The sequence below is a fragment of the Salvelinus fontinalis genome, chromosome 20, assembly GCF_029448725.1.
Source record: "Salvelinus fontinalis isolate EN_2023a chromosome 20, ASM2944872v1, whole genome shotgun sequence".
NCBI lineage: Eukaryota > Metazoa > Chordata > Actinopteri > Salmoniformes > Salmonidae > Salvelinus > Salvelinus fontinalis.
This window is the reverse complement of record NC_074684.1, coordinates 24,616,376-24,630,492: the sequence shown is the minus strand read 5'-3', so window position 1 is coordinate 24,630,492 and position 14,117 is coordinate 24,616,376. Positions and strand designations below refer to the sequence as shown.

The following is a 14,117-nucleotide window of genomic DNA, read 5'->3' as shown; positions in this document are numbered from 1 at the left end:
AAACATCAAATACACTATAAATCTTACATATGTAGCTTCAACAGAATTTTTGCATTTTTAACACAAATGTCAAAAATGCATGGCATGCCATGTCCTAAAAGGGAAAGAGAAACTACAGGCCTTGTTGAAATTAGCATCTCCCTAGCTTTATTGCTGAAGCCATTTCCCCAAAACACACGGTTCCCATACATTTAGCTAACTCTCAGGATCTAAGAAGAATGGCAGTTTGGCTTGAAAAGGTATCTTAAAACCTAGCAACCAGTAGTAAATATTTAACCACAATAAATTGTTTATAAGCCAAAAACAACAACAGCAATAACCAAAATCAGACAGTGCACTGTCACACCCTGATCTGTTTCACCTGTCTTGTGCTTGTCTCCACCCCCTACCAGGTGTCTCCCAGTTGTCCCAGTTATCTCCTGTGTATTTATACCTTTGTTTTCTGTTTGCCAGTTTGTCTTGTCTTGTCAGGTCTACCAGCGTGTTTCCTGGTTCGCCTGCTCTCAACTTTGTTTTTCTAGTCTTGCCGGATCTGACCTATCTGCCTGTCCTGAGCCTGCCTGCCGTTCTGTCCCTGTTTGACCCTGCCTTGTATTACGAACCTCAACCTGCCCTTTGCCTGCCCCATTGTAAAATACTTTGGTGTAAAGTACTTAAAGTTGAAGTCGGAAGTTTACATACACTTAGGTTGGAGTCATTAAACTCATTTTTCAACCACTCCACAAATTTATTGTGAACAAACTATAGTTTTGGCAAGTCGGTTAGGACATCTACTTTGTGCATGACACAAGTAATCTTTTCAACAATTGTTTACAGACAAATTATTTCACTTATAATTCACTGTATCACAATTCCAGTAGGTCAGAAGTTTACATACACTAAGTTGTCTGTGCCTTTAAACAGCTTGGAAAATTCCAGAAAATGCTTTAGAAACTTCTGATAGGCTAATTGACATCATTTGAGTCAATTGGAGGTTTACCTGTGGATGTATTGCAAGGCCTACCTTCAAACTCGGTGCCTCTTTGCTTGACATCATGGGAACATTTTTATAAATCAGCCAAGACCTTAGAAATAAATTGTAGACCTCCACAAATCTGATTCATCCTTGGGAGCAATTTCCAAACGCCTGAAGGTACCACGTTCATCTGTACAAACAATAGTATGCAAGTATTAACACCATGGGACCACGCAGCCGCCAAACCGCACAGGAAGGAGACGCATTCTGTCTCCTAGAGATGAATGTACGTTGCGAAATGTGCAAATCAATGTGCGAATCAAATCAATGTGCGAAAAGTGCAAATCAATACCAGAACAACAGCAAAGGACCTTGTGAAGATGCTGGAGGAAACAGGTACATAAGTATCTATATCCACAGTAAAACGAGTCCTATATCAACATAACTTGAAAGGCCGCTCAGCAAGGAAGAATCCACTGCTCCAAAACCACCATAAAAAAGACAGACTACGGTTTGCAACTGCACATGGAGACAAAGATCGTACTTTTTGGAGAAATGTCCTCTGGTCTGATGAAACAGAAAGAGAACTGTTTGGCCATAATGACCATTGTTATGTTTGGAGGAAAAGGGGGAGGCTTGCAAACTGAATAAAACCATCCCAACCGTGAAGCACGGGGGTGGCAGCATCATCTTGTGGGGGTGCTTTGCTGCAGGAGGGACTGGTGCACTTCACAAAATAGATGGCATCATGAGTTTGGAAAATTTTGTGGATATATTGAAGCAACATCTCAAGACATCAGTCAGGAAGTTAAAGCTTGGTCGCAAAAGGGTTTTCCAAGTGGTCAGTGACCCCAAACATACTTCCAAAGTTGTGGCAAAATGGCTTAAGGACAACAAAGTCAAGGTATTTGAGTGGCCATCACAAAGCCCTGACCTCAATCCTATAGAAAATGTGTGGCCAGAACTGAAAAAGTGTGTGTGAGCAAGGAGGCCTACAAACCTGATTCAGTTACACCAGCTCTGTCAGGAGGAATGGGCCAAAATTCACCCAACTAATTGTGGGAAGGTTGTGGAAGGCTACTTGAAACATTTGACCCAAGTTAAACAATTTAAAGGCTATGCTACCAAATACTAATTGAGTGTATGTAAACGTCTGACCCATTGGGAATGTGATGAAAGAAATAAAATGTCAAATAAATAATGCTCTCTACTATTATTCTGACATGAGATTGGAGACGGAACTTAGGCATAACAAACACAAGTCCAACATTTATCGGAAACTGTTAAACTACATGTTCACTACCCTCCTGCTCTCCGGGGATGTGCAACTCAATTCTGGGCCTAACATCACCGAGCCAGCGATACTCACCGGAGTGGAAAGCAGTGGATGGCCTTTGTCCAAGATGGACAAAGGGGGCGTTGTTGGGGCTGTGTTTCTGGACCTAAGGAAGGCTTTTGATACTGTTAACCATGAGGTTCTCATCACAAAATTGTCCAAGTTCAACTTTTCCCCCGATGCCTTGAGATGGATGAAATCCTACCTTGAAGGCAGAACTCAGTGTGTCAGAGTGAGCAATGAGCTGTCGCCCACTCTTAGTTATGATGTGGGCGTGCCCCAAGGGTCAGTACTGGGGTCCCTCCTGTTCAGCCTGTACATTAATGATCTGCCTTCTGTCTGTACTGGGTCTGAAGTTCAAATGTATGCAGATGATACAGTGATATCGGCGCATGCAAAGAGCAAACAACAAGCTGCACAAGAACTCACTACTGTAATGGTCCAGGTTACAAAGTGGCTCAGTGACTCGTGTTTGCATCTCAATGTGAAAAAAACTGTCTGCATGTTCTTCACAAAGAGGGCAACCGTTGCTACTGAGCCAGATGTCTATGTGTCAGGGGAGAAGCTCCAGGTGGTATCTGATTTTAAGTACCATGGCATCATACTTGATTCCAACCTCAATTTTAAAAAGCAGGTGAAAACGGTAATTCAAATAACCAAATTCAACCTAGCTAACAAACAGGCTCTCAAAGTGCTTGATAGAAAGCCCAAAAGCCATCATCTCAGAAAAAGCCATCGCCTCAGAAAGCATGAGCTCCTGAGTTGGGAAAATCTTGTGCAATACACCGACGCATGTCTTGTATTCAAGATCCTAAATGGCCTGGCTCCCCCTCCACTCAGTATTTTTGTTAAACAGAAAACCCAAACATATGGCAGCAGATCCACAAGGTCTGCCATGAGAGGTGACTGTATATTTCCCTTAAGGAAAAGCACCTTTAGTCAATCTGCTTCTCTGTGAGAGCTTCCCATGTCTGGAATACACTGCCATCAGACACGCATAACTGCACCACCTATCACACTTTCACAAAAAAACATGCAGACAGGGCTAAAGGCCAATCCGATTTGTGAACATAATCCCTAGCTGTGTATTGCCGCTTTCAATGTTGTCTGTTGTCTGTAGCTTGTGAGGTGTGGAAAAACTTTGTTGCTTTTATGGATTTTGTCTTGTTGCTTTTTGTGCTATGTTGTTCTGTCTGCATGCTATGTCTTGCTTGTCCTATGTTGCTCTGCGTGTGCTCACTGCTCATTGATTGTCTGTATTGTAATTGTTTTAATAACCTGCCCAGAGACTGCGGTTGAAAATTAGCTGGCTGGCTAAAACCGTCTCTTTAACTGAAACGTTGATTAATGTGCACTGTCCCTGTAAAAAATAAAATCAACTCAAACTCAAACATTTCATATTCTTACAATAAAGTGGTGATCCTAACTGACCTAAGACAGGGAATTTTTACTAGGATTAAATGTCAAGAATTGTGAAAAACTGAGTTTAAATGTATTTGGCTAAGGTGTATGTAAACTTCCGACTTCAACTGTAAGTACAAATACTTTAAAGTATAACTTAAGTCGTTTTTTGAGGTATCTTTACTTTACTTTACTATTTTTATTTTTAACAACTTTTACTTTTACTCCACTACATTCCTAAAGAAAATGATTACTTTTTACTCCTTACATTTTCCCTGACACCCAAAAGTACTCGTTACATTTTGAATGCTTAACAGGACAGAAAATGTTCAATTCACACACTTATCAAGAGAACATCCCTGGTCATCCCTACTACCTCTGATTTGGCGGACTCACTTAACACAAATGCTTCATTTGTAAATTATGTCTGACTATCCGTAATTTAAAAAAACTAGAAAATCGTGCTGTCTGGTTTGCCATATACAAGGAATTTTACTTTTGATACTTAAAACCTTTCATTGCTACCCATCCCGGATCCGGGTTTTCTGTCATTAAAAACCCTGACTAGCATAGCCTAGCCTAGCGCCAGAGAGTAATCATAAAATACACTGCTCAAAAAAATAAAGGGAACACTTAAACAACACAATGTAACTCCAAGTCAATCACACTTCTGTGAAATCAAACTGTCCACTTTGGAAGCAACACTGATTGACAATAAATTTCACATGCTGTTGTGCAAATGGAATAGACAAAAGGTGGAAATTATAGGCAATTAGCAAGACACCCCCAAAAAAAGGAGTGATTCTGCAGGTGGTGATCACAGACCACTTCTCAGTTCCTATGCTTCCTGGCTGATGTTTTGTTCACTTTTGAATGCTGGCGGTGCTTTCACTCTAGTGGTAGCACGAGACGGAGTCTATAACCCACACAAGTGGCTCAGGTAGTGCAGTTCATCCAGGATGGCACATCAATGCGAGCTGTGGCAAAAAAGTTTGCTGTGTCTGTCAGCGTAGTGTCCAGAGCATGGAGTGGCAAAATTAGTGCCACTCTCAGGTTTTCACCTGCAATAAAAGTTCTGTTTAACTCACAGACAGAATTCTTACAGTTTTGGAAACTTCAGAGTGTTTTCTATCCTAATCTGACTATTATATGCATTTTCTAGTTTCGGGGGATGAGAAATAGGCAATTTAAAATGAGTACGCATATTTTGCCATATGTTTCAATTGCGCCCCCTATCAAGAAGAAGTTTTAAGTATATTTTTGAAATTCCATTTAATTTTGATACTTAAGTATATTTAAAATCAAATACCTTTAGACTTTTACTCAAGTAGTATTTTACTGGGTGACTTTCACTTTTACTTTATGCATTTTCTGTTAAGGTATCTATACTTTTACTCAAGTATGACAATTGGGTATTTTTTCCACCACTGGTAAAATAAATATTCTGAGTATGAAACTATCCGCCTTCTGTGTCTGCATCTGGGTCACATCCTGAGCTGTGATAGTGCACAAGCGGTGTGATACTAGGTGTGTGTGTTGCCCATTCTGAAAGATCGTCTGTTTACAACACTCCTGCCGTGATGCAAAGCTAGATCTTGGACAAACAAATGCCCCATGTCAAATATTGTGGGAGTCCAAAACTAGATCTCTTAGAGCTGCTCAGCCCCAGTCACAATACAAAGTGTTGGGAGGGGGCCCTTCCTCCAGCACTGCCCTCCCCCTGACTTTCAGACAGTCAGCCAGAAAAGAAGAGGAGAGCAGAGGAGAGGGATCAGCACAGCTCTGACAGACCTCCAGGAAGCTATTAAGTGCACGCATGCATATCCCATATCAGGACAAATGAGTAGTTACACTCTCTAACATGGTGGTAATGCACTCAGGGGGTTTCATACATAATCTACTTAGAACTTGGGAAACATTGCCAAGAAGGACGCTGGCTGGATGCAGGGCCAGGACGGGTGCCTCAGCAGTTCACTAAAGCATTTATGAACACTTATTCACAGATTGTTGACTGGCACTGTATTTCCTTTAAAAAATGGTCTTGCTCCTTATACAATATCCATATGACGTTTTAATATATCACGTGATATCTAGACTAAATGCACAGTTAGAGGTAAAAAGTCGATCGAACCAAGCAACTTCTGCAAAGGGAAACATTAATTATGTTCTATGCAATTGAATGGCAGAGCAGAGCAGAGTATACAACATCAATTATTGTATTACCTGGCAGGATGGTCCTGTACATGAATGCAAAGTGTTTGTGGAGCCAGGGGTGGTCGAAGTGGCTGATGGAGAAGTGTCTCTGCACGAGGAACATATACTGGAATAGAGAGCGGGTGGTATAGGTACCGTAGGCCACGCCCTCGTACAGTGAGCCGTCCGTCACGTCTTGGAGGAGCACCATAGACTTCTCCATGATGGCCAGAACCTGCTTAGTCCACAGGTAGGCCTCCTGCAGATAACCTGGAACAGAACAGAGGAGAAACCAGGGTCAGCTTAGTGGGTGTGAGATAGATTGCTGTCAGCCACCTAAAGTGTTTGGTGTCATGACTTTAACTAAGTAACTAGGTGTAATATGTGGTCTCAAGTGAGGTACTGTAGTTGTAAATGCAGTTAAAGCTCCTCAGTTATTCAAAATTCAGATTTCTTAATTTCCAGGAACTTCATACAGGAGCCTTAACCCACGTTATATGGAAAGCATGATACTACCATACCAGACTAATGTATTGCGTCTCTCTCTCTCTCTCTCTCTCTCTCTCTCTCTGGATCACACACAGAGTTTACTATGAGAAGAAGTGACCACATAAACACTCCAGCCACACTTCATTGAGGAATCCCAGTCCTTCACTGGTGCCTGGCAGCTACCTAGTGGACTGGCTCCAGCCACCCACTCACCGGTGCCCAAAGCCCAGCCCCTGAGCCGGCGTCCACCCCTGTGTTTAGTTTGGGCTAGCAGATCAGTGGCCTACACAGAGCAGGTATTTACCATTAAACAGGAACTGCTGGCACACAAAGACCACATTTACACAAACAGCATCTCACTACACTAATGCCCACAGTCCGGTTCCATACTCCCAAGTCCACACACTGTTTGGACAGTTCTGCATTTTCCATTATTAGACAAGGGCATCATGTAGGAATTAATGAACCAACATTTTTTATATAATTACATTATAATAGAATATAAAAAAATACATAGAATTAAATCAAGTCAGGGGAATACCCAAACTAATCTGATTAATTTTATAAAGTCAAAAGATCCAATAATCTTAATGACCAGTAAGAAATTCTACCACCCATGGCTCAATCACATCACGTACAGTAACACTGTGCTCTAGCCATGAACTCCACAATCGATCTGGAGCCTAATGATGTGCCTCAGTTTACCTAATGACTGGCTGAGTGGATAATGCTGCTGTCATGCTGGGGCCTTATCTATGGCTTCTCTTCAGCCATGCTGTTAGTGATGTTACTGGCTCTGGAGCCTTCATCAGTACAAATTAGTTGCCCACACCATGACGCTGTGGTTCGCAGGAATGTGGGAGGTCAAGGGATTTACTATTTATATGGTGCCATTTGACTTGCCTTCTACTCCTTTGAGTTTTTTTTAACTAATTATGATTTGATGAGCCATTAAAAGAGAAGTTCTCTTTTTTACAACCAAATCTCTATTTTTGATTTCAATGGCATGTTCTAGAAGGGTCCAAACACCTCTTTTGTGATTTGACATGTTTTAGAGAAACTTACCCCAAACAGCAAATCACTTCCTCATCCTCATTGTGTAGTATGGGGGCCCTAAAAAACATGAACAAAATAAAAAATAAAACACCTCAAAACATCCTTTTAGAAACAGAAAAGCTCTCAGTATTGTGATGCAGGTCTTTAGATGTTGTACACATGAAGTTGTGTCATTCTGAACTTTATCCACAACGTTATATGCCCTTTCCCGCAACTCGAGCCGTCTCGAGCGGTTCCATTTTCTGTGTAGCCCGCTGCTATAGGTAACTGCCGAAATAAAGGAAACACCAACATATAGTGTCTTAATAGGGTGTTGGGCCACGACATGCCAGAACAGCTTCAATGCACCTTGGCAAAGATTCTACAAGTGTCTGGAACTTCCTGTGTGGAAGTACCCCATGCTTTCAATATACTTTGTATCACTCGTTTACTCAAGTGTTTCTTTACTTTTGGCAGTTACCTGTAAAATGGACGGAGATGTATCGCTCGAGACACAACAAGATAGAAAATAACGTTGCGGATAAAGTTCAGAATTACACAATTTAATGTGTACAACATCAAAAGACCTACATCACAATAGTGAGAGCTTTGCCGTTTCTAAAAGGATGTATTTGGGTGTTTTCTTGAAGCCTTTGTTCATGTTTTTGGGGGATTTGCTGTTCGGGGAAAGTTTCTCTAAATTTGTGAAATCACAAAAAAGGTGTCTGGACCCAGTTGAGGAAAATTCCTGAAGCTTCTTATTTCATTTCCAAGAATGAACAAAGAATGATTTCTAAGAATGAAATAACCAAATATGACATAGGTTAAATACAATGATAGTGGGCTGACAAGAGTTTCTGCTTCATTTATTGACATGATGCCAATCAAGTGGGTTTAGATTATACAAGGCGGGAGAAGGAACAAGTCTAGACAATTGCTTAAAGCTGAGAGTATTGGCAAAATCATTTTCCATACTGTACCCACCGGGCAAAGACGTCAGATCTACATTACCAGTCAAAAGTTTGGACACACCTACTAATTCATGGGTTTTTATTTATTTTTACTATTTTATACATTGTAGAATAATAGTGAAGACATCATAACTATGAAATAACACATATGGAATCATGTAGTAATCAAAAAAGTGTTTAACGAATCAAAATATATTTCAGATTTTAGACACTTCAAAGTAGCCAGCCTTTGTCTTGATGAAAGCCATGCTGGTTAGTGTGCCTTGAATTCAAAATAAATCACAGACAGTGTCACCAGCAAAGCACCCCCACACCATCACATCTCCTCCTCCATGTTTCACGGTGGGAACAACACATCCGGAGATCATCTGTTCACCTACCCTGCATCTCACAAAGACACAGTGGTTTGAACCAAAAATCTCAAATTTGGACTCATCAGACCAAAGGACAGATTTCCGCCAGTCTAATGTCCATTGCTTGTGTTTCTTGGCCCAAGCAAGTCTCTTCTTCTTATTGGTGTCCTGGTGTAGTGGTTTCTTTGCAGCAATTCGACCATTAAGACCTGATTCACGCAGTCTCCTCTGAACAGTTGATGTTGAGATGTGGCTGTTACTTGAACTCCATGAAGAATTTATTTGGGCTGCAGTTATTTGAACTATGTGAAGCATTTATTTGTGCTGCAATGTTTGAGGCTGGTAACTCTAATGAACTCATCCTCTGCAGCAAAGGTAAGTCTGGGTCTTCCTTTCCTGTGGCTGTTGTTACGGCGATCCTCCTCCTCTCCATCTTCGGAAAAGGAGGAGTATTGAGGGAACCAAGGCGCAGCGAAGTTTGAACACATATTTATTAAACAAGACGAAAACGAACACGAACTACACTTGAAATGATACAAAATAACAAACGACGTAGACTGACCTAAACATGAGAACTTACATTGACACGAAGAACGCACGAAATGGAAACAGACTACATAAACCGAAACAGTCCCGTGTGGTACGAAATAACATACAGACACGGAAGACAATCACCCACAAACAAACAGTGAGAACACCCTACCTAAATATGACTCTTAATTAGAGGAGAACGCAAAACACCTGCCTCTAATTAAGAGCCATACCAGGCAACCAAAACCAACATAGAAACAGATAACATAGACTGCCCACCCAAAACTAACGCCCTGACCAATTACACATACAAAAACAACATAAAACTGGTCAGGACCGTTACAGCTGTCTTCTTGAGAGCCAGTTTCATCATAGCGCTTGATGGTTTTTAAGACTGCAGTTGAAGAAACTTTCAAAGTTCTTGACATTTTCTGGATTGACTGACCTTCATGTCTTAAAGTTTGATGGACTGTCATTTCTCTTCACTTATTTGAGCTGTTCTTGCCATAATATGGACTTGGTATTTTTCCAAATAGGGCTATCTTCTGTATACCAACACTACCTTGTCACAACACAACTGATTGGCTCAAACTCATTGAGAAATTCCACAAATTAACTTTTAACAAGGCACACCTGTTAATTGAAATGCATTCCAGGTGACCTCATGACCTCATGAAGCTGGTTGAGAGAATGCCAAGAGTGTGCAAAGCTGTCATCAAGGCAAAGGCTGGCTACTTTGAAGAATCTCAAATATAAAATATATTTTGATTTGTTTAACACTTTTTGGTTACTACATGATTCCATATGTGTTATTTCATTGTTTTGATGTATTCACTACTATTCTACAAGGTAGAAAATAGTAAAAATAAAGAAAAACCCTTGAATGAGTAGTTGTGTCCAACCTTTTGACTTGTACTTTACATACAATTTTATTTGACATCTGATAAAGTTCTCAACAAACTGTCAAAATGTAAACCAAACGTGTTGTTAATTCGTGTTTGAATATGATGTAAATTACATTGAAATAACGAGGGAACTAGGTCGACTCAACCCATTTTGCCCATAGGTTATACAGTATGTGTAAAATAGACACTTTTTCACATATCAATCAAGTGTTCATGTATAACAGCTTTTGTTTAAGGAAGCAACACAATGTAGTCTGACTGTGGCTATGACTTTGAATGTCTCCCAGAGTCCCAACATTCTACACTAAATAATACAACTTGAGCACCTGGTAGTCGTAGCAGACAGGTGGATGATTCAGGTCTTAGGGTGAAATCCTGATGGTTAAGTACAGATGAACCCATGGTAAACTACTGAACACATGGCTGTCCAATTAGGATCCCACCACGGCAGACCAGCCGCCAAGCGTCAACATGCGGACACCGGAATGCACTGATCCCATATCAGATGCTGTCCTGCGATCTAGTCATCTGGTCCACTCTCTCCCCGTGACTCACCCTTTGGATAGAGCCCATACAATATCCCTTCTGATGATAAGACCATAATGTACACAGTAGCTATATGCTGAGATTAACTTTCTCATAGAGGTCTTAAGAGGTTTTATGCTTTGGACAGATATGTCTTCCTTTATTTTCAACAGATGGAGCCTATCCCATTCTTATAAATAAATGCTTACAATTGTCTTTTTATGTCCCCTATAAAATAATACACATATTTTAAAGAGAGGTGCTGTATTCTTCCATAAATCTCAGTACTATAGACATGTGGAATACAATGGCTCTGAATTAAATGTGACATGAAGCCAATGTTTGCTAGGATTGATTTCTGGCAGAACCTTAGTGGCAAAGTTCCATTTCTTCACTGGGTTCTTGATAGAATAATATTTGCCTGTTATGTCATACTTTTGCACAGGGTATCAATGATAAATTCATGACAAAGGAATGCAGGAAGTGAATATGCACACAGTAAAATAATTATGCCAGAGTTCGGCCCCTAAATAAACTGGTCCAAGAATGAGCAAAGTAACGGTTATCTGCCTTTTCTCAATCTGCTATACCCTAAGCAAAAACTGTTAGTTAGTTAAGCTACCTTTTAACAATTTGCAGCTGTTCAAAAACATACAAGTGCAAAGTCAGCTTTAAACATTTATACAGTCAGTACATAGACCCCAGGCCATGACCAAATGACGTTTATTTCCAAGGTAACAGAAGAGTTAACAACCAAAGCTGCTGGACCAAACTCGGTTTTTCCTGGACTTGAAACAAAAAAGCTGATTCAAAACAAAAGGGGGACTATAATTCTCCAGTCTGCACCCCCCCTGCCCCCTCTCCTGCCCCCCCCCCCCCCTTTTTTCAACCCTCTGCTCAGTATCATAAACCAGACTCCAAGAAAAACCACGATGACCACAGTAATCTCCATAAGCCTGCTGTCATTTAGTTTACATGACTCTCATTCTTTCTGTACCAGAAACACTTCCCTTGTAAACAAACCAAGATATACCATAGCACTGCTGGGGACAACAAGAACAACTTCACCTTCCTTTGGCCTCTCTGCCTCTCCGACTGAAACATCCAATAAAATACAACCAGGAAATTGAAAGCAAAACAATAGAAGGAACAGTTTTGAAATCAGCAGGAAATAATAAGGCCCTTTTTCAGACTTATGTTCCTTCCTTAAGTCTCTACTAAGAGAAACACTGGGAAAAGGTCAATCCAGAATGTTATGGAATTGTGTGGAGAGTCTCCGCTGGAGAAACAATTATGAGGGATTAAGTGCAGCTATGGAGAATAAACCCAGGCTCACTGAATGGAAATTCCAGCCCAGAATGTTTGTCTACTCAGGGGCAGAGGGGGCTGCCTGGGAAGCCTCCACTGGATGAAACAATCTTACTCAAGTCATATGGAGCTGGACTGCAGCCATCCATTTAAGGCAAATGTGATTTCAAGTAACTCAGGAAGGATGTGACACAAGTTAACAAGAAGAGGCCACAGTATTCCAGGAACATGAATAGACTAAGTAGAAACTGACCAATCTACTGGATCTACACTGAGTGTACAAAACATGCTCTTTCCATAGACTGACCAGGTGAATCCAGATGAAAGCTATGATCCCTTAATGATGTCACTTGCTATATCCTCTCCAATCAGTTTAGATGAAGGGGAGGAGACAGGTTAATTAAGTATTTTTAAGCCTTGAGACAATTGAGACATGGATTTAAGTGCCTTTGAACGGGGTATTGTAGTAGATGCCAGAAACATTGGTTTGAATGGGTCAAGAACTGCATTGCTGCTGGTTTTTCACACTCACACCTGTGTGTATCAAGAATGGTCCACCACCAAAATGACATGATCTAGGTTACAGAGTAAAAACTGTAGGAACCCTCTGAAAGCTGATGATGTAATAATACATGTGTTTGTGTTTAGCTGCACACACACACACACACACACACACACACACACACACACACACACACACACACACACACACACACACACACACACACACACACACACACACACACACACACACACACACACACACACACACACACACACACACACACACACACACACACACACACACACGTTCACAGTGCATGGACCAGATGTACTCACCCTGGGCCATGTAGACCAGGCTGCCAGTGAGGAGAGCCACACAGTTGGTGGGCTGGTGGTTGTGCAGGTACTGGAAGCCCCAGCCGCGGATGTAGGACTTCTCATACATGAAGCGCGTAGCATTACCGATCACCCGCAGGAAGCGCTCCTGCTGCACCTTGCTCAGGTACTCATACAGGAAGTCATAGGCTGTAGCGAAGCCAACTAGAGAGTGGGCTAGAGGAACCTCATCCCAAGGAGCATCTTTAACCAACCTGCAACACACAGAAAATGATTGATGAGTATAGTCCTCTGTAATAAATACGGATTTATATTGTGCCATTTCCTAAATTTGAAAGACTTAATACAATATGTAGTATCCTTACAAATAGTTTTGAATTAATTGAAATTCCTTTTTCACTCTAGCCCAAGCAAGGCAGGTGGAGCTTTCTCTTTGTCAACGCTTCAATAAGTGGTGAGTGCAGGAGTCAGGCGCAGAGAGCAGGGTAGTTCCAAAAGATGTGGATTTTTAATATTCCAAATACAACCAGAGAGACGGTCACGCCACACACACAAGGGCGCGTAAAGTCCCAGTCCAACAAACAGGACCAAACTGAGCAGGAACAGAAACCACAAGAATAAACGAACACCACAAACAGAAAAACAAGCCCGCACAAAAGCCGGCCGGCCAACTGGGTTTAAATAGCCCACAACCAAACCTAAACATGAAACAGGTGCAACAAATCAGACACAACTAAATGAAACAGAAAAGGGGATTGATGGCAGCTAGTAGGCCGGCGACGACGACCGCCGAGCGCCGCCTGAACAGGAAGAGGCACCATCTTCAGCAGGATTCGTGACACTCTTTTTATAAAACAACTAATTGACTGACATCTGCTCAATTATTTGAATTTCCATTTCGTTCATTTTTTTTCTGTGAGCGCAATGAGCAGTTTCTCTGGAGATAAATCAGATCAAGCTCGAACTGAGCAATGTAGTAGGCTTTCCAAAAGGCCAATATTCTACAAATTTTAGTGTAGGACCCATTAATTAACTAATGTGGAGTTTCTTGTCCCTATTATCCATTGTGCACCTACTTGTCTGAGCTAAGACTGATATTTAGTATTCAGCAGTCATAAAAGTATGCCTTATTTACTTTGAAAAACTGCTAAAATAGTGACTTTGTCAGACAGCAGCTCTATAGAGATGATGACTTGGAATTAAATAATAAAGTCATCAAATAGGCCTGAAATGTTTTTATATACACAAGAACTGAAATATTTTATTAAAGTGTGA

At 41.1% G+C, this 14,117-nt stretch overlaps 1 protein-coding gene across 1 annotated transcript in view; it reads right to left on the bottom strand.

Annotated features, from left to right (window-relative positions):
• The window catches only part of LOC129817563 (dermatan-sulfate epimerase-like), a 30,136-nt gene that overhangs the window by 7,989 nt on the left and 8,030 nt on the right, over positions 1-14,117 (bottom strand). The window contains exons 3-4 of the mRNA XM_055872943.1: positions 12,843-13,096; positions 5,916-6,155 (exon numbers count right to left, since the gene is read on the bottom strand). Coding sequence (XP_055728918.1) covers positions 5,916-6,155; positions 12,843-13,096 — 494 coding nt within the window. The remainder of the gene's footprint in view (positions 1-5,915; positions 6,156-12,842; positions 13,097-14,117) is intronic.